The following is a 26,629-nucleotide window of genomic DNA, read 5'->3' as shown; positions in this document are numbered from 1 at the left end:
GGTAAAAAGTGTAGTATTTGGTCCCATATTCCTAGCACACAAAGATTACATCAAGCTTGTGAGACTCTACAAACTTGTTAGAGGCATTTGCTTTGGTGGTGTTTCAGATTATTTTGTGCTCAATAGAAATTAATGGTAAATAATGTGTAGTGTCATTTTGGAGTCACTTTTATTGTAAATAAGAATAGAATATGGTTTCTAAACACTTCTACAATGGTTCACCAGATATGGATGAAAATAGCCTAAAAGTAAAGCTGACAGTCTGCACTTTAACCTCAGTCAGCGTATCATTTCAAATCCAAAGTGCTGAAGTACAGAGCCAAAACATTAAAAAAGTATCACTGTCCCAATACTTTTGAAGCTCACTGTTAGTGGCAACATCTCCATATCCAGTTGACTATGACAGAAAGTAAAGCTGCCTTTCAAAAATTGTCCATAGAAAAATATCCATTGAATGCCACGGTTAGATTAGAAAAATAAAGAGGGCCAAACTACAGGGAAAGGGGAGTGGAGGGGAGGAGCCAGGTCAGGTCCAGGCCACTTTCCTTGAGATAGCCTGCTTGAAGCACTCTGGGTCCACGTTGCCTCCAGGCCGCAGAGCTCTCTCCAGGCTCACCAGCACATTCTGGTGACACTCCCTGATGTTAACGGGGTACTTGGCCCTCAGCAGCTCATAAGCTGAGATCAGCCGCATATTCTGCTTCACCATGAGGTACTGGATGATACAGGTCGGAGCCAGGGAGTACCCGTCGCGGCAGTGGACCAGCACTCGTTTCCTTTTTTCCGTGGAAGCCTCGATGCACTCGTTGATGTCCTCGAAGCAGTGCTGCTTCAGGGCGGGGCTTCCCTCACCCAGTGCGTCTGGGACATCACAGATGTCCACCTTGAGGCGGGACCAGCTGTGGCGGGCTCCTCGGGAGCAGGTGCAGGGGATAAGGCTGAGACTTGGGCCGGAGTCCCCTGGCATGCTGCTCATGTCGATGATGCTGTCAATGTTGTTGCGACACAGCGTGCGCCCGTTGTACGCTGCGTTCAGGTTGCCCACGAAGATGTAGTCCGTCACCTTGGAGATGACGGGCTCAGAGTACTGGAAGTGTTCCGGGACGTTCTGTTTGGGCGTGTCTGGGGTGTCTGGTGGACCCGCCCTGCCCACTGACCCCACCCCGGCCGGACCTGTGGCAGCTCTCATGCTGTAGTTACGCAGCTTCTTGGAGCCGGAGCGGGAGGGGGGGTTGGAGTCGGACTCTGAGCTACTGTTCCAGGGAGGGGAAAATAGGGAGAAGCGGCTGGAGGACTTGCTCTTGGTGAGGTTCTCCACAGGGCTGGATAGGCCAGAGCTGGAGGCCGTGGTGGAACCAGAGGCACAAAACAATGAGGCCCTCTCCAGGGAGCCTGTGCTGCTGGCTGCTCCTGCACTGTGGGCCTGCTCCATCTGAAGTGAGACACAAACAACATCAAACACACACACAAAGCATACTGAAGTAGGGCACCACACCAAAAGATAGGACACAGATTTTGTCAAAGAAATTCATTTTGGGATGTCAGCAATACATTAAAATACTAGTAACAATGAGGGGTTGGAAACGAAAAGGTAATTTATTTTAGAGGAACAGAACCAGAACTGACAACAAATGTGATCTACATTGTTCTGGAACAGAGCCATTCTTTTTTTAATGCATCGGAACCGGTTAAGGTTATTTAACAATCTGGACATTTTTTTCCAGTCCCACAAAAAAAAAAAAAAAGCGCCTATGCAAAGCCCTCACTGTCAACTCAGAAACTAATTCCAGTGTCTGCCTGCCAGCTGGAAATCTTTGCCAGTGTGTGTGCATGTGTAGGGTATCTGACCCTTCCCCCGAAGCATAGTCTACTGTAGCTACTGATGTTACAGGCATCATTCAGAAGGTAGGGAGATATTTTACACTGAACAAAAAAACATAAAACGCAACCATTTCAAAGCTTTTACTGAGTTACAGTACATAAGGAAATCAGTCAATTTAAATAAATGCATTAGGCCCTGATCTAAGGATTTCACATGGCTGGAATACAGGCACTCTGCCACCATGGGGCACTCTGTTCACTACGTCATCAGCCAACCGCTCGCCAACACGATGCTATATAGACGCTGTCTGCCATCTTCCCAGTACAGTTGAAACCAGAATTGATCTGTGAAGAGCACACTTCTTTAGTATGCCAGTGGCCATCGAAGGTGAGCATTTTCCCACTGAAGTCGGTTACGACACCCAACTGCAGTCAGGTCACAGTTTCATCAGCTGTCTGGTTTCAGACGATCCTGCAGGTGAAGAAGCCTGATGTGGAGGTCCATGGCTGGCATGGTTACACGTGGGTTGTGAGGCCAGTTGGACGTACTGACAAATTCTCTAAAACAACATTATGGTAGAGAAATTAAAACTGTATTCTCTGGCAACAGCTCTGGTGGACATTCCTGCAGTCAGCATCCCAATTACACACTCCCTCAAAACGTGAGACATCTCTGGCATTGTGTTGTCTGACAAAACAGCACATTTTAGAGTGGTCTTTTATTGTCCCCAGCACAAGGTGCACCTGCGTGATGATCATGCTGTTTAATCAGCTTCTTGATATGCCACACCTGTCAGGTGGATGGATTACCTTGGCAACGGAGGTTACCTTGTGGACAAATTTGAGAGAAATAAGCACTGTGTATGGAAATGTTCTGGTATCTTTTATTTCAGCCCATGAAACCAACACTTTTCATGTTGGATTTATATTTTTGTTTAGTGTAGAGAACAATGCATTACCTTTTTTAATGCTAGTTAAGGACACTATAGATTTCATGTTTCACATTGGATTTATTATCTACGAAAATGTAAGACGTTATTTTATTTCTGGTACAGTGCATTCGGGAAGTATTCAGACCCATTGACTTTTTCCGCATCTTGTTACATTACAGCCTTGCTCTAAAATGTATTAAATAATAGTTTTCCCCCTCAATCTACACACAATACACCATAAATTCAAAGCGGAAACAGGTTTGTGGAAATTTTTGTAAATGTATTACAAATATAAAACAGAAATAACTTATTTACATAAGTATTCAGACCCTTTGCCGTGAGACTCAAAATTGAGCTCAGGTCCATCCTGTTTCTACTGATCATCCTTGAGATGTTTCTACAACTTGGAGTCCACCTGAGGTAAATTCAATTGATTGGATATAATTTGGAAAGGCACACACCTGTCTATATAAGGTCCATCAATTGTCAGAGCAAAAACCAAGTCATGAGGTCGAAGGAATTGTCTGTAGAGATCAGAGACAGGATTGTGTCGAGGCACAGATCTGGGGAAGTGTACCAGACATCTGCAGCATTGAAAGTCCCCAAGAACACAGTGGCCTCCATCATTCTGAAATGGAAGAAGTTTGGAACCACGAAGACTCTTCTTAGAGCTGGCCGCCAAACTGAGCAATCGGGGGAGAAGGGCCTTGGTCAGGGAGGTGACCAATAACCCGATGGTCACTGACAGAGCTCTAGAGTTACTCTGTGGAGATGGATGTCCTTCTGAAAAGGTTCTCCCACCCCTGCAGCACTCCACCAATCAGGCCTTTATCGTAGAGTCGCCAGACAGAAGACACTCCTCAGCAAAAGGCAGGACAGTCCTCTTGCAGTTTGTCAAAAGGCAAGATGCTCTGGTCCAAGATGGAACTCTTTGGCCTGAATGCCAAGCGTCACGTCTGGAGGAAACCTTTCACACTCCCTACAGTGAAGCATGGTGGTGGCAGCATCATGCTGTGGAGTTGTTTTTCAGTGGCAGGAACTGGGAGACTAGTCATGATCGAGGGAAAGATGAACAGAGCAAAGCACAGAGAGATCCTTGATGAAAACCTGCCCCAGAGTGCTCAGGACCACAGACTGAGGTGAAGGTTCACCTTCCAACAGGATAACTACCCTAAGCACACAGCCAAGACAATGCTGGAGTGGCTTCGGGACAAGTCTCTAAATGTCTTTGAGTGGCCCAGCCAGAGCCCGGACATTAACCCGATCCAACAGAGAACTGAAAATAGCTGTGCAGAGACGCTCTCCATCTAACCTGACAGAGCTCAAGAGGATCTGCAGAGAAGAATGGAAGTAATACCCAAGAAGACCCCAGGCTGTAATCGCTGCTAAAGGTGCTTCAACAAAGTACTGACTAAAGCGTCTGAATACTTACGGAAATGTGATATTATTTTCATCGTTTATATTAAATTGCAAAAATGTATAAAAAACTATTTCGCTTTGTCATTATGGGGTATTGTGTATAGATTGATAAGGGGAAAAAAACAATTGACACATTTTTAGAATAAGGCTGTAACATAACAAAATGTGGAAAAAAATCAAGGGGTCTGAATACTTCACGATTGCACTATAGCTAGCTTTTTAGCTAGCTCTGGTCTAGCTCTCAAAAAAAAACTCATAATCAAGGGCTAGCTCTGGTCCAACGTTAGTTAAGCCAACTCTGAAGTTCAAAGACATTCCAATGTCAGTCACATGTCATACCCTTCGCTACACTTGTCTGTCCAATGCATGTACGTACATAGCTTACCAGCTCCATAGCAAGCAGCTCTATTCATTGGTGAAGTAATTTGATTTCAGCGGTTTAAAAAGGGAACAAAAAGGAACGATAAACAGTTTCCTTTTTGGTGTTCGAACTGGTTCAGAACTTTATTTTGCTAGTCGAAACAGTGGAACGGAAATAAAGAAATTGTGGTTCTGGGCAAAGAATTTTGGTTCCAACCCCTGGTTACAATGCAAGTACTACAACCACTCACGTAGCTAACAGTAGTCACTGATGGGGAAACCCACCAGTATAGGCCTAGTAGACAGACATACCTGGGCTTTGAGATTGTTCTTCCACTCTTGGGTCTCCAGAGCTTTGAAGCGGCCATTGCTATCTGAGGAGACGGAGAGGCAGAGGGGCCGGTGGGCCCTTGGGACAAGCTGGGGGGTGAGGGCAACAGGGACAGGGACAGGTCGAGGCTCGTGGTGCTCATTCCTACTCATCATCAAATTTGGACAGGAGCCTGAATTACATATACAGGTAGGAAAACATCCAGAGATGAGGCCTTGCCAAGTTCTGTAACTTTGCTGTAATAATGTTTCTTGAACTTGTATTTTTTTCCCCACCTTTATTTAACCAGGTAGGCAAGTTGAGAACAAGTTCTCATTTACAATTTTAATTAAAACTATGAGAAAGGCCTCAGCAGCATAGTGCCACATACAAGCAAAAGGATAGTGACAGTGCCACATCTGTGGTTTTATAAATAGCTCAACCACTGTGAATGTTGCCATTTCTGTTCTACTAGTACAGGGTTTCCCAAACTCGATCCTGGTCCCCTCTCCAGGTAAACATTTTGGTTTTCCCCCTAGCACTGCACAGCTGATTCAAATAACCAACTCATCATCAAGCTTTGATTATTTGAAGCAGCTGTGTAGCGCTCGGGCAAAAACCAAACTGTTTACCCAGGGAGGGGGCCAGGATCAAGTTTGGGAAACCCTGTACTAGAAAATGGAGCCTTTCATATTAGACAAATTGTTGCTTGCTGAGGGGCTAAACATTAACACTGAGATATCCCCGATTGACAAAGGGAGTGTGAATATTTACCTGTGTTACAATGTAATTAATTATGATAAGAATGAACCCTCTGTACATGCTGTAGCTAATGCATAGTGCTAAAACAGATTATCAAAAACCCAACCCCAACATTTAGGATGCAGTGCTCAAAAAATAGTCAACATTGAAATATTACCAGGATAAAAAAGGGCACTAGGTTTCAGGACAAATATTTTCTTACCAGTGGCACATTCTGAGCGACTGATGGACTGTATCTGTAAACTATGTTGAAGTCTAAATGTGTTGTGAAGATGCTTCACAATCATGCCTGTGAATGAAAGAACATTTATATTTTCAGTTCTGTATTTTCATTTACCATTCATTCATACACGATGACTTGTTAAGCAACATTGTTTTATGTGTACATTACTAAAAGTGCAACCCATGAAGAACAAGTACCTGTCTTGCCATTTTGTTTGGGAAATACTTTTCTATCCAACAATTTAGGTGATATTCGGCATTTGTTCCATTTTTCCACGGTTTCCATTTTCTGCCTCCTGATGAACAAGACAGACAGATTAATTGAGGATTCTGATGATCAACATGAGTTTCAACATTTTCCAAAGCTATCCGATATCTGTGTTGATAATGGCTGCTGACAATCTGTAACCATCAATCAACACAGCCTAACTAACTAAATATATCAATTGTCATAGTAGAGAATCTCCCTCTGCCGCCGGAGCAGTGAAATGAATGATGAGGAGTAGCAGCAGAGAGAGCATTCAAAGAGTCCGACATCTAACGCTAATCTGACTCATGTTGTGGTGGTGGCCGTCGGCTCGCTGCTGTTTTTACCAGCCAGTTAATCAACTAGCGGTAGGATTCCTGGGGACGTGTGCCAAGCCGTGCATTGACTAACCGAGCCTAGTCAAATCATTTTTAGCATAGCATATTTCTGCTAAATTAATGTATTGCATTATAATATTGCTGCCTGCTATGCCGTATGCACACAGCTTGCTAACGTTAGTTAGCTAGCTACTGTTAGCAAATTTAGCTAGCCAGAAAAGGTTGGTGCAGTGTCGCTGTTTAATGAATGCTTGCCAATCAGCCAAAGACACACACACAACAAATGCGCATTCGAAATAATGTAGACAAACAGTACACTATTGCAAAGATGTCCATACAACAAGAATGAAATGGATAGAAATTCCAGATAGCACAAACCCCCATCCACTCTGTCTTTGCAGCTCTCAGCTGAATGAACAGTACGGAAGCTCACGTAGACAAATCACCTCAATAACGAGATTAGGAATTCTACTGAGGCGTAATCATTATGCCGATTCTGTTGCAAAACGTTTCGTCTGTTATTTTTTTGCAAAAACCGTCCATTCCAAGAGGAAAAGGCCAACGAGAGTTCCTATTGGACAAAATCAAATAGGTCCCGCCCCATTTCGTTCAATTTTCTCTGTTTGCTTCCGTTTGGTTGTTAAACGGTAAAAGGTTTCCGTAATAAATAAACCCCCGGTAAATGGGGGTCGGTTGTGGCCCCTGTGTTGACAACTCTGTCAAGGAAAAATTGTATTGAATATACAAAAAAACAAAATTGAACAAATATTGCCTGCATTAGACGTATCAAATGTCATCAATTAATTTGATGGAATATTAAAATATAAATCTTGACATCTTGGTCTGATAGTGATCCAGTCCCATTGGTTTGGTATAAATGGGCTGGAGAAATGCAACTCTCAAATTCGTCTGGGCAATCGATTCAAGGGACTGACAGTCCATGACAGTTTTTAAAAGAATTCAGATAACAAACAAAAAAGTAGAAAACAACCTTAAATGTTGTGTAACAATAGAGTAGGCTCAAATAATTATTATATTCTTCAATAATCAAATGGTTATATCATTAGATTAAATTACCATAGAACATCATATTATCTCACATTGTTCCTTAATCATTTGTAGGCTAACAATCTGGGATACTAAAATGCCTATGCCTAATTCACATTGAAAAAGGTTTAAACACTCACCTTGTGTAGTGATAGCCTATGATTTTATTGGATTTTCTCTCGTCGTCTCTCAATTGACAAATAATCCTTCTTGTCATACCCTGGTTGCAATCTGCATGAAGCAAACCCTCATTGAGAGCAATCACTTAAACTGTGTGAGGCAATGGTTTTCAAGGCGAGCTTTAATTGGGCAGCTTAGCCGCACTCCAGGTATCCTGGAAACGCTAGTCACATGATGTCACCCTGCTGCATACAGAGCAGCTGAGCACATAGACCCATAGAGATAGAATACTTTTATCTCTATGACATAGACCCATAGAGATAGAATACTTTTTCTCTATGACATAGACCCATAGAGATATAATACTTTTTTCTCTATGACATAGACCCATCGTGATATAATAGTTTTGTCTCTGTGACATAGACCCATAGTGATAGAATAGTTTTATCTCCATGCCATAGACCCATAGTGATAGAATAGTTGTATCTCTGTGACATAGACCCATAGAGATAGAATACTTTTTTCTCTGTGACATAGACCCATAGAGATAGAATACTTTTTTCTCTGTGACATAGACCCATAGAGATAGAATACTTTTATCTATGTGACATAGACCCATAGAGATAGAATACTTTTATCTATGTGACATAGACCCATAGAGATAGAATACTTTTTTCTCTGTGACATAGACCCATAGAGATAGAATACTTTTATCTCTGTGACATAGACCCATAGTGATAGAATACTTTTTTTCTCTGTGACATAGACCCATAGAGATAGAATACTTTTTTTCTCTGTGACATAGACCCATAGAGATAGAATACTTTTTTCTCTGTGACATAGACCCATAGAGATAGAATACTTTTATCTATGTGACATAGACCCATAGAGATAGAATACTTTTATCTATGTGACATAGACCCATAGAGATAGAATACTTTTATCTCTGTGACATAGACCCATAGATATAGAATAGTTTTATATATGTGACATAGACCCATAGTGATAGAATACTTTTTTCTCTATGACATAGACCCATAGATATAGAATACTTTTATCTCTGTGACATAGACCCATAGATATAGAATAGTTTTATATATGTGACATAGACCCATAGATATAGAATAGTTTTATATATGTGACATAGACCCATAGTGATAGAATACTTTTTTCTCTATGACATAGACCCATAGTGATAGAATAGTTTTATCTCCATGACATAGGCCCATATGGATAGAATAGTTTTATCTCTGTGACATAGACCCATAGAGATATAATAATTTTATCTCTGTGACATAGACCCATAGAGATAGAATAGTTTTAAAAAATCTATGACATAGACCCATAGTGATAGAATAGTTTTATCTCCATGACATAGACCCATAGAGATAGAATACTTTTTTCTCTATGACATAGACCCATAGTGATAGAATACTTTTATCTCTGTGACATAGGCCCATATGTATAGAATAGTTGTATCTCTATGACATAGGCCCATATGTATAGAATAGTTGTATCTCTATGATATAGACCAATAGTGATAGAATAGTTGAATCTCAATGACATAGACCCATAGTGATAGAATAGTTTTATCACTGTGACATAGACCCATAGTGATAGAATAGTTTTATCTCTGTGACATAGACCCATAGTGATAGAATAGTTTTATCACTGTGACATAGACCCATAGTGATAGAATAGTTTTATCTCTGTGACATAGACCCATAGTGATAGAATAGGTGTATCTCTGTGACATAGACCCATAGTGATAGAATAGTTTTATCTCTGTGACATAGACCCATAGTGATAGAATAGTTGTATCTCTGTGACATAGACCCATAGTGATAGAATAGTTTTATCTCTGTGACATAGACCCATATGTATAGAATAGTTTTATCTCCATGACATAGGCCCATATGTATAGAATAGTTGTATCTCTATGACATAGGCCCATAGTGATAGAATAGTTTAATCTCAATGACATAGCTCATCTGACTATGGAGGACATAGGGAACTCACTAGATAGGGTGGTGCATAGGGAGATAGTAGGCCAGATGTTGTAACTGTGTCCTTGAAAACGTTACAATAGCAATTTCTATATCAGCATTGTAAGCTGCACACGCCTCATTCTATTTATTATGCATCATGCAATAGGTAACATCAAAAGGTTTATAATTTAAGGTGAATATCTCATAATCATGATGACAGAGGAGTCAGTCCAGCAGTGTGTCATACTGCACATTTACTGACAAACATCATGACTGAGGTGCCATTGTGAAATGTCCAGGGCATTTGTGGTGTCGGTTGTGAATGAAGTGTTGGTGTAGTGTTGGACACCTACAAATGCATGGATATACAGACACACAACGTCCAGAGAGTGGGTAGGTAGGTGTGTAGGTGGGGGGGGGGGGGGGCTCCATTTACATTTCAAAGAACCCCTCAAGCTTCTCAGCTCTTAATTTTCAGGTGCAAGATACGTGTCGATAAGAACCCCGCGAGACGGCAAGGAAGGCCCTGCCTGCCTGTTGCCAAGACACCTGCCTCTCCGAGGCCTTTCTCTCTCCTCTGTACCTATTATTCAACACCTGCTTGTGACGCTTGGGTCTTTACGCAAACAATGACTCCAGAAGCACTTCAAACAATATGCTTAGAGAGAACTAACAACCACATTATGAATTAGATGTCCCATTGACAGGTCATCTGCTTGTTTTCTGCCCATTTGCCTCATGCTAAATGACTCTTGGTGTCATGTGATGTGTCTGGTACCATGGAGTGTGCTTACTAACTCTACCAGGGAGTGTGCTTACTAACTCTACCAGGGAGTGGGCTTACTAACTCTACCAGGGAGTGAGCTTAATAACTCTACCAGGGAGTGGGCTTACTAACTCTACCAGGGAGTGGGCTTACTAACTCTACCAGGGAGTGGGCTTACTAACTCTACCAGGGAGTGTGCTTACTAACTCTACCAGGGAGTGTGCTTACTAACTCTTCCAGGGAGTGGGATTACTATCTCTACCAGGGAGTGGGCTTACTAACTCTACCAGGGAGTGGGCTTACTAACTCTACCAGGGAGTGGGCTTACTAACTCTACCAGGGAGTATGCTATCCATGGTTTATTGATCAGGCCTGTAGTCAGGATCAGAACAGGCATATTCCATGGTTCCCAGGGGCTCTTTGATGTTACTGTGCCCAGCGTTGGGAGGCTCACCACAGGCCAGGTCACCCAGCGGGAGAGCCTGTGTCACAGGACAGAGTGGGCGAAAAACACAGCAGCGTGAGCGATGACCTTTGGTTTGGCTCTGCTGTTGGATCATCACTCAGATCCTTATGTTCTGGAAACACAGTTCTGCTCTCACACACTGGTCATCCATTCATCTCTTTCCAGGAAGTAACAATTCACCGGAATAATCAAGAGGATTCTGAGAAAATCTATTTGATTTCCATTGAAAAATTATAATTGGAAATGAGGGAAGGTCTATTTAATTTCCAATACAAACCATAAAACCCAATTTAATTGGAGATTGAAGACATTTTCCTTGAATCCTTCTAATTTCCTCTCATAGGCATAGCCCCTTCTTAGAATTTCACTCTATGATAACTGACCTAGCATGGTTAGAACCCAGTTCAATCAAAGTATCATGATTTAAAGTCTAAACCTTTCCATGTTATACTCAAACTTCCATATGTGTTGCAATATTGCTAAATGTGTTGCAATACTATTTTATTAAGGGTATGTTTGACAACATGCACTCAAGCCATGAAAAAAACCCTTTACTTATTTCATACCATTCAATATGTTCCACCTGACCACCCGTGAGAGCAGTAAGCAACATCCCGTCTTGTCGTGGCCACAGTGCTTCCAGTGCTCTGTCAAAACATAGATCCTAATTAGGTAGCTGTAATGAGCATGTGCACAGTAGGTGCTGACAACGCTGGCTCAGACTCCAAGCTCTGCTTCAGTTGTTTTATCCCTCCCATAGGGATCCATGTTAATCTAAAGGTATTATAGGCTGACACTGCTGTGGCTCCCTGATTTCCCACTGTACCAACCCTGTGTCAACTGGGAGAGAGGAGGCTGCTGAACTCAGGTTAATTGACTCAAGGTAGGGCACTTCATCTGAGATTCAATCAGACACATTCAATCAGATGCTTTGGGGAAATTAGAAGCCATACATGGATTTATTGCATATTACCATCAAGTAAGAGTTTTAGAATATTTCCATATATGGGCAGTGTTTGTTGAATAACTTGAGGTAGACACTATGACAATTGTTCTACAACTGAGACAAATTGTAATTACTTTTTTATGAACATGCCAGTCATATGTGCAGCGTTCAAGTTTGCCTGTAAGGCTATTCAAACTGAGGATGAAACCAATAAACAATGGACTACATAGAAAATAGTTGAGCTTCTATAATTCTATTATTCCTAAATTATCATGTGTTTATCATGAAATGTCTATAAAAATGGCAGCATCTACAGTGCCTTCAGAAAGTATTCATACCCTTTCACTTATTCCACAGTTTGTTGTGTTACAGCCTAAATTCAAAATGGATTACATAGATTTTTTTTCGCAACCATCTACACAAAAACCTCAAAATAACAAAGTGAAAACATGTTTTTAGCTAATTTATTGAAAATGAAATGCAGAAATATTTCACTAACATAAGTATTCACACCCCTGAGTCAATACATGTTATAATCACATTTGGCTGAGAGTCTTTCTGGGAAAATCTCTAAGAGCTTTTCACACCTGGATTGTACGATATTTGCACATTATTCTTTTTTAAATGTTTCAAGCTTCGTCAAGTTTGTTGTTGATCATTGCTAGACAGCCATTACTTAGATTTTCAAGCCTGATTTAAGTCTAAACTGTAACTAGACCACTCAGGAACATTCAATGTTGGCTTGGTAAGCAACTGTGCTTTAGGTTATTGTCCTGTTGAAAGGTGAGTTTGTCTCCCAGTGTCTGTTGGAAATCAGACTGAACCAGGTTTTCGTCTAGGCTTTTGCCTGTGCTTAGCTCTATTCCACTTATTTTTATCCCCCAAAAAACTCCCTAGTCCTTGCCGATGACAAGCATACCCATAACATGATGCAGCCACCACCATGCTTGAAAATATGAAGAGTGGTACTCAGTGATGTGTTATGTTGGATTTGCCCTAAAACGTAATGCTTTGTATTCAGGACATTCAGTTAATTTCTTTGCCACATTTTTTTGCAGTTTTACTTTAGTGCCTTATTGCCTTATTTTGTACAGGTTTGCTTCTTTTCACTCTGTCAATAAGGTTAGTATTGTGGAGTAACTACAATGTTGTTGATCCATCCTCAGTTTTCTCCTATCACAGCCATTAAACTCTGTAACTGTTTTAAAATCATCATTGGCCTCATGGTGAAATCCCTGAGCGGTTTTCTTCCCTAGTTAGGAAGGACGCCTGTATCTTTGAAGTGACTGGGTGTATTAATACAGCATCCAAAGTGTAATTTCACCATGCTCAAAAGGATATTCAATGTCTGCTTTTTATTTTTTTACTCATCCACAAATAGGTGCCCTTCTTTGAGAAGCATTGGAAAACCTCCCTGGTCTTTGTGATTGAATCTGTGTTTGAAATGCACTATTTGACTGAGGGACCTTACAGATAATTGTATGTGTGGGGTACAGAGATGAGGTAGCCATTCAAAAATCATGTTAAACACAATAATTGCACACGGAGTCCATGCAACTTATTATGTGACTTGTTAAGCACATTTTTACTCCTGAACTTATTTAGGCTCGCCACAACAAAGGGGTTCAATACTTAGTGACTGAAATCATTTCAGCTTTTCATACAAATATTTTTTTGTAAATATTTCTAAAAACATAATTCCACCTCGAAATGATAGGGTATTGTGTGTAGGACAGTGACGTAAAAATCTCAATATAATCCATTTTAAATTCAGGCTGTAATACAACAAAATGTTGAAAATGTCAAGGGGTGTGAATACTTTCTGAAGGCTCTGTATTTTGTTTAAAAGTGCTACGGCCTCCAAGCTGCTATGAGCTGAGTGAAGTAGAAGGAGGAATCATGTCGGGCCATGGAGGAGGATTTTCTCCAACCTCTTCCCATAGCCACTTGAGTGCCATGAGTCTGGAAAGCGAGTCTACTAATATTTCTCAAAAGTTCTTATTGATGAAGGGGATCCTAACTGTGTGTTTGAGGTCGAGGGTGGAGTCCACTTGTTCGTTGGAAAGCAGGTTGTGCCACTGAGCCACAGGCCTACGGGGATTGGACAGCATGTCTGCCCAGTGCCTCAGCTGGTTCCCTGCAGCATCACAACCCAGGAAAATCTTCCCTATGGCGTCGTTCCTGCTCAACTTGTCATGGTCCCACACGGAAATCATCAGGTGAACCCTCTAGAGGGAGCGACAGCAGAGAACAGTCACTGCAAACTGTGCTTCTACAGAGAATGTCCCATAATCGTTTTGTTTAAATGATTTTGCCAACAAAATAACATTATAATGTAAAGAGATGGCCTCTTTTCTGTATCTCCATAGCATGCAGGCTGTTGAGCTTGTAACTGGCCTCATCTTAGCCATATTCTGAGATAAGTTCATACTTACTTGAATTTGTTCAAACGACACATCAAACGTAAAGGATTCGTTGAAGTAGGGATTCAGTGTGGACTTTTTAACAGATGTCTTCTTTCTCTTCCACTTCTTCTTGTCCAGAGCAAGCTGCACTTTTACATAGGGATCTACAGTGTACATGAGTACAATAGAGAGTAGTTTGAGCATCCACTGCCTCACAAATAATGGAGTATTATTTGTGATAATCGAAACTGGCCTCAATAATAACAGAATGTTATTTGTTTAATTAATAACTTAGGCTGGAATCCAGACCTGTTTTGTGGTAACATTCCACTCTTTGTTTCTCCGTGTTACATGTTTGTTGCATGACACTGACTGAGAACAAGGAGTGGAATGTCAGCACAAAACAGGTCTGGATTCCAGGCTAATCATAACTAGCCTCTTCAGCAAAACAACCACTCAGTCTTCCTCTCAGAGAGCCAGGCTTCCACCTACCTGATGAGCCCCCTTTGTCCATACTCTTTAAGTTCTTGGCTTCCAGGATGACAACAGTCAGCTTGTTAGTGGTAGGGACGTAGCGCAACGAGAAGCAGATCTCCCCCAGAATTTCATCCTGTAATCACATGTGGACATTCAGTATGTGGGCCTATAGATGGCAAGGCAAAGGAGGCCTATGGCTAGATTTAACAACTATGTGATATTCAAATGCTGTTTGAAAAAAAACTTTTGACCTGCACTATTTGGTTCCAGAAATCAAGTAAATCTCCTGACCTCAAACTTGGAGGGTTCTCTCAGGTCTTCCCACTCTTCAATCACATGGTTCCAGTCGATGATTCCGAGCTGCAGCCTCAGCTCCCCGATGATGTCGTGTTTGGAGAATCTATCGAAGTCGAACACTTTCATGACTATGGTGGACTCATTGAGCTCAGCCTTGTCAATCTGGACACAAGATAGTCAGGCACGAGTCAAGAGTGGTGCAGAAACACAGACTCACACTCTGTATGGTATGTAAAACAGTTTAAAAACCTCTCAAATTGGTATATTGTCTGGTAATACTGCTGGTAATACTGCTATAATAACATGTGTATAATACCCTACAAATACCTTAAATGTGAAGTGTTCATTGAACACAGGGTTGACGGTTTTCCTGTAGACCTTAGTCTCGAATGTCTTTGACTTGTTGGGAGTGATGTAGACTTTAACATAGGGGTCAGAGGTGCCACTCCGGTCCATGGCTGTCAGAGCTGCAGCTTCTTTGAGCCCCACTGTCAGCTGCAGGGTATGAGAGATGGCAGGATAGTCAAAGATAGTAGGAGAAGATAAGGGTGCCAGAAAAACACGATATCACTGTATGGTAGAAAAATAAATACACACTGACTTCTACTTCAGTGATATTTTGAAAAAGAAGGCATTTCTCTTTATATGTGTGATAATTAATATCTTGTTTAATCTGTGATCAAAGGGGAACTGGATCTATGGCTTGTGGTGGCTACAGTATTTTGATCAAGTTACAAGTTCAAAAGACTAATCAAGTTAATTCTAACCTCTTGTGCCTTGTATTCCAGAGAATAGAGTAGTCTCCCCCGGTTTTTAGCTGAGCCGTAGCCTGCATCATCCGAGTCATGTTGGACCTGCCCATCAAGAACACTGTCATACCTTGAACCAGCCAATCACATTCATCGGCCAGCCAACCAATCCCTCAATCAGCGGCCCGTGCTAACAGACATGAGGAGCTAAAGCTGCACCTCTACCTCACTCATTCTTCACAATGGCGACCAGTCTAAACAAAAATAAATGGATAGAATGGAGCAGACGCTCTGCGCTATCTCACCAACATCTAGCTACGACGACTACTACTCCCAGTACTTACTAGCGATGTAGTCGAGGAACCAACCACCCCTTGTAGATTGATTTGATTGTCCGGCTTCTTTTTGATCTTTTTCTTGCTCTTGCAGCAGCATTTCGCACAGATGCATATAATACACACCAAAAACATCAAGACAATGACAGCAAAGATGGTGTAAATGGCCCATCTTGGCACTGAGTGAGACAAAAAAAAAGACAGCAGTTTGTCTCATTGTGACACACATCTGAAGCATGAGGCAAGTGCACAGCCAGCAGGATTAAGGAGAGATTAACTTGTAACAAGTAGAAATGGAGAGCTATTGGAAAAGACATACGCCTTGTATTTATGTGAGAGTAGCAGCCCCTAGCTGCCGAGTCTTGAGAGAGTCAGTGTAGTCAACTTGTCTCACTATGACACACATCTGAAGCATGCAGCAAGAGCACAGTCAGCAAGATTCAGGAGATATAAACTTGTATAATAAGTGAAAATTGAGAGCTAAGAAATGTGTGTTGGGAGTGGAATTAGATATGACACATGAAGACAGGTGTCCAGGCAGGCAGCTCTCCCCTACCATGTCTGTTGAAAGTGGGACAGAAGGGGGGGCAGCATAGGGGTGCCCACTCAGGAGGGGTGGGGGGCAGAGGAGGGGGGGGTAGAGTGAGAGGCGGGGGGATTTAGGGGGTTACTCACAGGGAATCTTGTTCAGTAGTTGGTCTATAAACCCGGGAGCAGCGGTGGTGTGGCTGGCTGTAGTGTTAGGGGGTTACGGTGCCCTTAGCTAATGGGATTGTAGGAAACATGGTGTAGCGGTGGCCTAGAAACGAGCGCAAACAGAAAACACAGACAATGAGGAAAAGCAATTTGGTTAGTTCATAGCTCAGGTTGCTACTGTGTTTATTGACCCCAACTTCTACTTTAACACAGTTACTGTACTGTTGATCCTCATCAGTCTCCTCTGGTAAGATAAAGCACTAATCATTTTCTTTGCCTTAAACCATTTTTGTTAGGTTAACAGATAACTCTTTGGAGATCATAGCTTTGATGTTGAAACTTAAACCAGTGGTGGAAAAAGTAACAAATTGTCATACTCGAGTAAAAGTAAAGATACCTTAATAGAAAAATATACTTAAGTATATTAATATACTTAAGTATATTAAAAGTATAAATCATTTCACATTCTTTATATTAAGCAAACCAGATTAAATGATTTTCTTGTTTTTTTTTTTAATTTACGGATAGCCAGGGGCACACTCCAACACTCAGACATAATTTACAAATTAAGCAATTGTATTTAGTGAGTCCGCCAGATCAGAGGCAGCAGGGATGACCAGGGATGTTCTCTTGATAAGTGTGTGAATTGGACCATTTTCTGTCCTGATAAGCATTAAACATGTAACGAGTACTTTTGGATGTCAGAGAAAATGTATGGAGTAAAATGTACATTATTTACTTCAGGAATGTAGTGGAGGAAAAGTACAACTTTTGTATAGTAAAGTACAGATACCTAAAGAACAACTAAGTAGTACTTGAAAGTATTTTTACTTACTTAAGTACTTTACACCACTGGTTTAAACTCAAGTTGTAGCCAACACCCATTCTTTCTTACACACAAAATATTGTGCCTCTGCTTCCAAAAACTTGGTTGCAATGACAGAGGAGAGTGGATACTTAGCCACCACCATTGTTAAACAACTGCATGGTTGAGTGCTGACAGCTCCACACAGGCAACAGGGTGTGCTGCACTCTCTGATAACATCCCTTTCTAAATGACCACAGCGCGGCGGATTACTTTTCTTTGCTTTACATGACGTAAATACATTCATACAGGTGCTTTCCAATTGGAATGTGTCAAAGGTAAGGAACAGTCCATACAAAGAAATTCACACCCAATGGACATTGTCCCTAAAACCCAAAACAAGCTGTTTTATACATTAGCTGCTAGTTCGAAGACACAGAATTTGAGTGTTAGAACAAAGGTAATTAAAAAACAGAGTACCACAAGAGCTTGTATCACAAGAGCTTGAGTCTTTGTTCACATGAACACAACCAACAACCATACAACAGCAAAAAACATGTTTTATTAATAGATACCTATATTCTGAGAGAATCAGGTTTTACTTACAATATAGGGAAACGTATAAGTAAAAACTAAAATAGTACTCACTGTTTCAGTACCAGCGTAGTTTGTATCCTTATTACTGTAGCCTACTTGAAGACTGTATTACTTTATCATTCACCCATGCAGTTCTCCAGCAAAAGGGAGGGATTATAACAAATGAGGGGAAGGAAGTCACTTGGCCCTGAAAGCCTGAAAGTGGCTGGATCGGCCCATAAACATTCTGTATAAAGTGTTTGATCAAGAAGTGGTCTCATGTGGAAGATAAATAGCTATTCTTCTGCTTAGACCAATACATGCATTTCACATAGTTCATTGCTAAGCAAAGAAAGGTCATCTCAGTTAGGGCGTAGCCTTCAATATTGTCCTGCAGTATCACACTTTCATTTACAATCAAATGTTTGAGTAAATTATGTTACCGATGCTTTTTACTAGTATTAAGCAGCTCAATAAACTGTGTATTATGGTTTTGATTTTTTTTCTGTAATGGTGATTGAGTGGGTTACTTCTAAATGTGTAAATATAACACTGGTAAATTGATTTACTCACCTTTTCTCCAATGATAATTGACACGTTTGTTTCCAGAAATGTGAAATCCAATGATGTGTCCAGTCTATTTCTTGATCCCAATCATCCCTTCCCTCCATGTTGTTACAATTTGGAGATGATTGGGAGCTTTGATGTATTTCCTCAACACACTATCACGCCTCATGTACACACGGTGACACCACACTGCACACTGTGTGTGTGTGTGTGTGTGTGTGTGTGTGTGTGTGTGTGTGTGTGTGTGTGTGTGTGTGTGTGTGTGTGTGTGTGTGTGTGTGTGTGTGTGTGTGTGTGTGTGTGTGTGTGTGTGTGTGTGTGTGTGTGTGTGTGTGTGTGTGTGTGTGTGTGTGTGTGTGTGTGTGTGTGTGTGTGTGTGTGTGTGTGTGTCAGGGAACACGTACAGCATTGGAATGTTTGGCTCCACCTCAGGATTAGAGAAGAGAACAGTAGAACAGTAGAACAGTAGAACAGCAGTCTGGATATGTTGTGTAAACATGGGATGAACCAATACTTCAGTAAGGTATCATATTCCATCTTGAAAGGAAACCAAGGTTAAAAACACAAACATTTGCATTAACATAGAAGATGCCTAGACTGAACCGGTTCAGTTACAACAAAGTAACATCGGTCCCTCCATGAGTCAATAGTCTGTTTGAGCAAATAACCTTTGATATTTATCTCCAATCATATTCAATCTACATGTGCTCTATAGATGGAGCTTTCTGACTTTTATTCATGTTGAAAGTTGTCATGCATTTATAAAAAATATATATTTAAATAGTTGCTAATAATAATCATGACAAATCCAATCAAATATTAAGAATCTTATCAATAAGGTTTAGCTGTAGTTTTTCTTAATATTCATTTTGGAGTACAAATATGACCTTGATTATAATCATATTCTTTTTTAGGGGGTAACTTGTGTAGTTTGCGTGTGCTACTACTCCTGTGCAGCAGATAGCAGTATTGATTCAGTATATTTTTCTCTCAGTACGGAAAAACACTGTAGCAAGGAAAACAAGGTAGGGCATTCTGATGTGGGATATACAGTATATAAACAAGGTAGGGCATTCTGATGTGGGATATACAGTATATAAAGGCGATCCAAGACCTGTTCCAAATGATTCCTTATTCTGCACTATTTGATCCTCACATGTTGAAGTGTCATTATTGCCTATTCAAAAAGACCTATTGTCTATTGACATTTGACTTTTGTTTTCATAATAAAACTTGGAGAATGAGATTGTTTGGGTTATTATTATTTTTTATTTGCTCTCTTCTGCTTTATCAAGATGGATGGTTTCAATGGTGTGCAATCCCGATTAGGGTTGAAGGGCAGGAACCCAGTTACCAAGATTTATCACCACTCTTTTCCCAATATAAATAACTGCGAGAAACCGGTAAATTATCATAAATTATTCATATGAACAGCATGACGTGAAATGAAACTGTTAAATTATATGTGATGCCTAAATCTGGATTCTCGTTGACCAGATGCTTTTCAACATCTGGAGAAATCGTACACATAATATTAGGAAATATTGTCAGGCATATGTGTATAGGTGGCAGGGAAGTCAGGCGCAGGAGAGTCAAACGGAGTGTAAAATGGAGTCTTTTAATAATGTCCTAGTAACATGCTCCATAACAATAAACAGGAAAAGAACATAAACAAAATATGCATACGAAGACCCGTCGCGCACCTATACAAACACCACTACACTGACAATAAACAATCTCTGACAAAGACATGAGGGGAAACAGAGGGTTAAATACACAACAGGTAATGAATGGGATTGAAAACAGGTGTGTGGGAAGACAAGACAAAACCAATGGAAAATGAAAAATGGATCAATGATGACTAGAAGACCGGTGATGTCGAACGCCGAGCACCGCCCGAACAAGGAGAGGCAACGACTTCGGAAGAAGTCGTGACAGAACCCCCCCTCCTGACGCACGGCACCAGCCGCGCGTCAACACCGGCCTCGGGGACGACCTGGAGGGCGAAGTGCAGGGCGATCCGGATGGAGACGGTGGAATTCTGATAACATGGAAGGATCTAACACGTCCTCCACCGGAACCCAGCATCTCTCCTCCGGCCCGTACCCCTCCCAGTCCGAGGTACTGAAGGCCCCTCGCCCGACGTCTCGAATCCAAAATGGATCGAACAGAGTACGCCGGAACCCCCTCGATGTCTAGAGGAGGCGGAGGAACATCACGCACTTCAGCCTCCTGGAGTGGGCCAGCCACCATCGGCCTGAGGAGAGACACATGGAACGAGAGGTTAATACGGTAATTAGTGGGCAGTTGTAACCTATAACATACCTTGTTCACTCTCCTCAGGACTTTAAACGGCCCCACAAACCGCAGACCCAGCTTCCGGCAGAGCAGCCGGAGGGGCAGGTTTCGGGTCGAGAGCCAGACCCTGTCCCCTGGTGCGAACACTGGGGCTTCACTGCGGTGACGGTCTGCGCCAATTTTCTGGCGCCTTATGGCACGCTGAAGGTGGACGTGGGCTGCCTCCCAGGTTTCCTCAGCGTGCCGAAACCAATTGTCCACCGCAGGGGCCTCGGTCTGGCTCTGATGCCAAGGAGCCAAAACCGGCTGATACCCTAATACACATTGAAAAGGAGTAATGTTAGTGGAGGAGTGACGTAGCGAGTTCTGAGCCATCCCTGCCCAGGGCACGAACTTCGCCCACTCCCTCGGCCGATCCTGGCAATAAGACCGCAGAAACCTACCCACATCCTGGTTAACTCTCTCCACCTGCCCATTACTCTCGGGGTGAAAACCTGAGGTAAGACTAACCGAGATCCCCAGACGCTCCATGAACGCCTTCCAGACCCTTGATGTGAACTGGGGACCCCGATCAGACACTATATCCTCAGGCACCCCATAGTGCCGGAAAACGTGTGTAAATAGGGCCTCTGCAGTTTGTAAGGCCGTAGAGAGACCGAGCAAAGGGAGGAGACGACAGGACTTTGAAAACCGATCCACAACGACCAGGATCGGGGTGTAACCCTGTGAAGGTGGAAGATCAGTCAAAAAAAATCCACCGACAGGTGCGACCACGGCCGTTGAGGAACGGGTAGAGGTTGTAGCTTACCTCTGGGCAGGTGTCTAGGAGCCTTGCACTGGGCGCACACCGAGCAGGAAGAAACATAAATCCTCACGTCCTTAGCTAAAGTGGGCCACCAATACCTCCCTTCAAGACAGCGCATCGTCCGACCTATCCCAGGATGACCAGAGGAGGGTGACGTGTGAGCCCAATAGATCAATCGGTCGCAGACAGCAGACAGAACGTGCAGACGACCAGCTGGACACTCAGGGGGAGGGGCTCTGTACGTGACGCCCGCTCAATGTCCGCGTCCAGCTCCCACACTACAGGCGCCACCAGACATGAAGCTGGGAGTATGGGAGTGGGATCCATGGATCGCTCCTCTGTGTCATACAGCCGAGACAATGTGTCTGCCTTAACGTTCTGGGAGCCTGGTCTGTAAGAAAGAGTAAACACAAAACGAGTGAAAAACATGGCCCACCTTGCCTGACGAAGATTCAATCTCTTCGCCTGCCGGATGTACTCCAGATTGTGGTGGTCAGTCCAGATGAGAAAAGGGTGTTTAGCCCCCTCAAGCTAATGCCTCCACACCTTCAAGGCTTCTATGACAGCTAACAGCTCTCGGTTCCCCACATCATAGTTTCGCTCCGCTGTGCTGAGCTTCTTCGAAAAGAAAGCACAGGGGCGAAGCTTCAGTGGCGTACCCGAACGCTGAGAGAGCACTGCTCCTATCCCAGCTTCGGATGCGTCCACCTCCACTATGAATGGCAAAGAGGGATCCGGATGAGCCAGCACAGGCACCGAGGTAAACAGAGTCTTCAGGTGTTCAAAAGCCCTGTTCGCCTCAGCCGACCACTGCATGCGCACCAGGCCCCCCTTTAGAAGTGAGGTAATGGGAGCTGTCACCTGACCAAAACCCCAGATAAACCTCCGATAGTAATTGGCAAACCCCAAAAAATGCTGCAACTCCTTTACCGTGGTTGGAGTCGGCCAATTACGCACGGCTGTAATGCGGTCGCTCTCCATCTCCACTCCTGAAGTGGAAATCCGATGCCCTAGGAAGGAGATGGATTGTTGGAAGAACAAGCATTTCTCAGCCTTGACATATAGATCATGCTCCAACAGGCGACCAAGCACCCTGCGAACCAGGGACACATGCTTGGCGCATGTAGCAGAGTATATCAGAATATCATCGATATTTTTTCACAAAAAATAAACTCGAAGAGACGGGTGAAATGGATGGCCGAATGAACCCCTGATGCAGGGATTCAGAGACATATGTCTCCATAGCCTCAGTCTCCGCTTGCGACAGGGGATACACGTGACTCTTGGGATATGCAGCATCTACCAGGAGATCTATCGCACAATCCCCCCGTCGATGAGGTGGTAATTGAGTCGCCTTCTTTTTATAGAAGGAGAGAGCCAAATCGGCATATTCGGGGGGAATGCGCACGGTGGAGACCTGGTCTGGACTTTCCACCGTAGTAGCACCAACTGAAACCCCTAAACACCTACCTGAGCATTCTTGCGACCACCCGGTGAGAGCCCTCTGTGGCCAAGAAACAGTGGGGTTATGGCAAGCTAACCAGGGTAGGCCTAGCACCACAGAATACGCAGGAGAGCAAATAAGGAAAAGACTAATCTTCTCCTTGTGACCCTCCTGCGTTATCATACACAAAGGTGCGGTTTCCTCCCTGATAAACCCTGACGCTAATGGTCGACTATCTAAGGCATGAATAGGGAAAGGCATATCCACAGGAACAATAGGGATCCCTAAACTATGAGCTAGACTTTTATCAATGAAATTCCCAGCCGCACCTGAATCTACTAGCGCCTTATACTGGGAATGCATTGAAAAATCAGGAAAAGAGACAGAGACAAACATTAGTTCAGCAGAGGGCTCTGGATGAGAATGGTGCCTACTCACCTGGGGTGATGCCAGAATGCCCTGCCTGCCTTCTCTATTCCCAGAGGAACCAACCCGGCACCGACCAGCAGTGTGCCCTCTACGACCATGAATGGTGCTCGAGCAAGAACCCCCTCCGGTCTCCCTGCGCACCATCCCTCCCAATTCCATAGGTTCGGGAGAGAGGGTGCGGGAGGATGGAACAACCAGACCCCGATCTAGACATCCATGAGTAGCCAGCATGTTGTCCAGCTTGATGGACATGTCCAACAGCTGGTCTAAGGTGAGGGTGGTGTCTCTACAGGCCAGCTCCCGACGGATGTCCTCACGTAGACTACAACGGTAATGGTCGATCAGGGCCCTGTTGCTCCATCCTGCGCCGGCAGCCAAGGTCCTAAACTCCAAAGCAAACTCCTGTGCACTCCTCGTCTCCTGCCTCAGATGATAGAGGAGCTCCCCCGCTGCTTTGCCTTCAGGTGGATGATCGAATACTATCCGGAATTGGCGGGTGAACTCCTCAAAATGGTCCAACGCCGCATCCTCCCTTCTACACACAGCGCTGGCCCATTCCAGAGCTTTCCCTTGGGCTGTGCCGTGGCGGACATCTTTGTGGGCTATACTCAGCCTTGTCTCAGGATGGTAAGTTGGTGGTTGAAGATATCCATCTAGTGGTGTGGGGGCTGTGCTTTGGCAAACTGGGTGGGATTATATCCTTCCTGTTTGGCCCTGTCCGGGGGTGTCCTCGGATGGGGCCACAGTGTCTCCTGTCCCCTCCTGTCTCAGCCTCCAGTATTTATGCTGCAGTAGTTTGTGTCGGGGGGCTAGGGTCAGTTTGTTATATCTGGAGTACTTCTCCTGTCCTATTCGGTGTCCTGTGTGAATCTAAGTGTGCGTTCTCTAATTCTCTCCTTCTTTCTTTCTCTCTCTCGGAGGACCTGAGCCCTAGGACCATGCACCAGGACTACCTGACATGATGACTCCTTGCTGTCCCCAGTCCACCTGGCCATGCTGCTGCTCCAGTTTCAACTGTTCTGCCTTACTATTATTCGACCATGCTGGTCATTTATGAACATTTGAACATCTTGGCCATGTTCTGTTATAATCTCCACCCGGCACAGCCAGAAGAGGACTGGCCACCCCACATAGCCTGGTTCCTCTCTAGGTTTCATCCTAGGTTTTGGCCTTTCTAGGGAGTTTTTCCTAGCCACCGTGCTTCTACACCTGCATTGCTTGCTGTTTGGGGTTTTAGGCTGGGTTTCTGTACAGCACTTTGAGATATCAGCTGATGTACGAAGGGCTATATAAATACATTTGATTTGATTTGATTTCCCAGTGAGGCATGAGACGAGGGCGTAACTCTTCTCACGGTCAGATGGTACTGGGGAGGCCGTGGCTAGATATAAGTTCAGCTTAAGAAGGAAATCCTGGCAGCCAGCAGTATCTCCGTTGTATCCCGTGGGTAGGGATAAATGGATCTTCGATTCCGAAGAGGACAAAACGTTCAAGGGAGATTCCGGTTGTGGTGGTGGTGGCGCTGGAGAAACTCCCTGTCTCTCCCAGCGATCCATATTCTGGACAATGCGATCCATGACGGAGCTTATACAGTCAAGCTCCCTCGCTTGTTCCTGAACGCGTTCCTCCAGCTCCATGAGCATAGTGTCCTCTCCTGCCGACTTCATATTTTAGGGTCAGAGATTCTGTCAGGCATATGTGTATAGGTGGCAGGGAAGTCAGGCGCAGGAGAGTCAAACAGAGTGTAAAATGGAGTCTTTTAATAATGTCCTAGTAACATGCTCCATAACACTAAACAGGAAAAGAACAAACAAAATATGGGTACGAAGACCCGTCGTGCACCTATACAACAAACAACACTACACTGACAATAAACAATCTCTGACAAAGACATGAGGGGAAAGAGAGGGTTAAATACACAACAGGTAATGAATGGGATTGAAAACAGGTGTGTGGGAAGACAAGACAAAACCAATGGAAAATGAAAAATGGATCAATGATGGCTAGAAGACCGGTGACGTCGAACGTGGAAATAGTGGTCTCAATTTTTAAAAACATTTTCTGCATTGAATAAGACTTTTAAGATAAATTGGGCTAAACATTTCTTAAAGAATCCAACTTAAAGTTGGAATTTCATCCCTCATTATATCTTCTTCTGTTTTGGTGGCTTCAAATTTTTGTTATTTTGTAGCTATAACATTGATAAGATTCCTACAAAATGATCTGCTTTTCATAGACAAGTATTCTTAGCGTGGTCATTAATATATGAACAGCATTTTTCCTCACATAGGTATTTCATTTGGAACAGTAAAGATATTTTTTATAGAAACAAGTCTTTCTTTTTTAAGAACTGGTTCAATAATCATATCCTGCTGGTGAGTCAACTTTTTAATGCAGAAGGATTGCTACTCAATTATGAGGAATTTTGTATCTCGTTACAGAATCCCTGTTATACCTACTGTTGAGAGTTCGCCATAGTCTTTGATGCTATTCCATCTGGAACTCTCATGTTGTTTAGAGTTGTAACCAGACCTCACCTTCTTGAGCTACCCTCAATTAATCCAGTTGACTCTCCAATTGGAAATGTGTGTTCCTCCTTGCTCCCTCAGAACAACATATCCATAGTGCTTTATTTCAAAGAGATATTGTATCTATTCCTTATGTCACAACTTATTGGAATACATTTGTCTATAATGCTAAACTACAGGACTATTTTGCTACCACAGACTGGAATATGTTCCGGGATTCATCCAATGGCATTGAGGAATACACCACGTCAGTCATCTGCTTCATTAATAAGTGCATCGCTGACGTCGTCCCCACAGTGACTGTCCGTACATATCCCAACCAGAAGCCATGGATTACAGGCAACATCCGCATCAAGCTAAAGGCTAGAGCTGCCACTTTCAAGGAGCAGGTGACTAATCCGGACACTTATATGAAATCCCGCTATGCCCTCAGACGAACCATCAAACAAACAAAATGTCAATACAGGATGAAGA

The 26,629-nt window shown here is 43.0% G+C and overlaps 2 protein-coding genes across 3 annotated transcripts; both read right to left on the bottom strand.

Moving 5' to 3' along the window:
- Positions 1-232: 232 nt before the first annotated feature.
- LOC124037604 lies at positions 233-7,715 on the bottom strand. 2 transcript variants are annotated; one of them, XM_046352476.1, is made up of 5 exons: positions 7,599-7,715; positions 6,025-6,122; positions 5,807-5,893; positions 4,845-5,035; positions 233-1,432 (listed from the first exon to the last, which is right to left on the bottom strand). In XM_046352476.1, exons 1-5 carry the CDS (start codon positions 7,673-7,675, stop codon positions 527-529), a joined length of 1,359 nt encoding a protein of 452 aa, XP_046208432.1. In that variant the 5' UTR covers positions 7,676-7,715; the 3' UTR covers positions 233-526. The 2 variants fall into 2 exon arrangements, with proteins under 2 accessions (XP_046208432.1, XP_046208433.1); XM_046352477.1 differs by lacking the exon at positions 7,599-7,715 and adding an exon at positions 6,790-6,952.
- Positions 7,716-13,298: 5,583 nt separating this feature from the next.
- On the bottom strand, positions 13,299-25,294 carry LOC124037400 (synaptotagmin-1-like). The gene is made up of 13 exons (XM_046352100.1): positions 25,219-25,294; positions 23,637-24,202; positions 23,528-23,549; positions 21,942-22,032; positions 20,796-20,908; positions 16,683-16,739; positions 16,017-16,186; positions 15,691-15,777; positions 15,251-15,418; positions 14,918-15,085; positions 14,642-14,759; positions 14,180-14,313; positions 13,299-13,972 (listed from the first exon to the last, which is right to left on the bottom strand). Exons 1-13 carry the CDS (start codon positions 25,292-25,294, stop codon positions 13,733-13,735), a joined length of 2,010 nt encoding a protein of 669 aa, XP_046208056.1. The 3' UTR covers positions 13,299-13,732.
- Between the last annotated feature and the right edge of the window lie 1,335 nt (positions 25,295-26,629).

The sequence above is a fragment of the Oncorhynchus gorbuscha genome, linkage group LG06, assembly GCF_021184085.1.
Source record: "Oncorhynchus gorbuscha isolate QuinsamMale2020 ecotype Even-year linkage group LG06, OgorEven_v1.0, whole genome shotgun sequence".
Classification (NCBI taxonomy): domain Eukaryota; kingdom Metazoa; phylum Chordata; class Actinopteri; order Salmoniformes; family Salmonidae; genus Oncorhynchus; species Oncorhynchus gorbuscha.
This window is presented reverse-complemented; position numbering and strand designations above follow the sequence as displayed.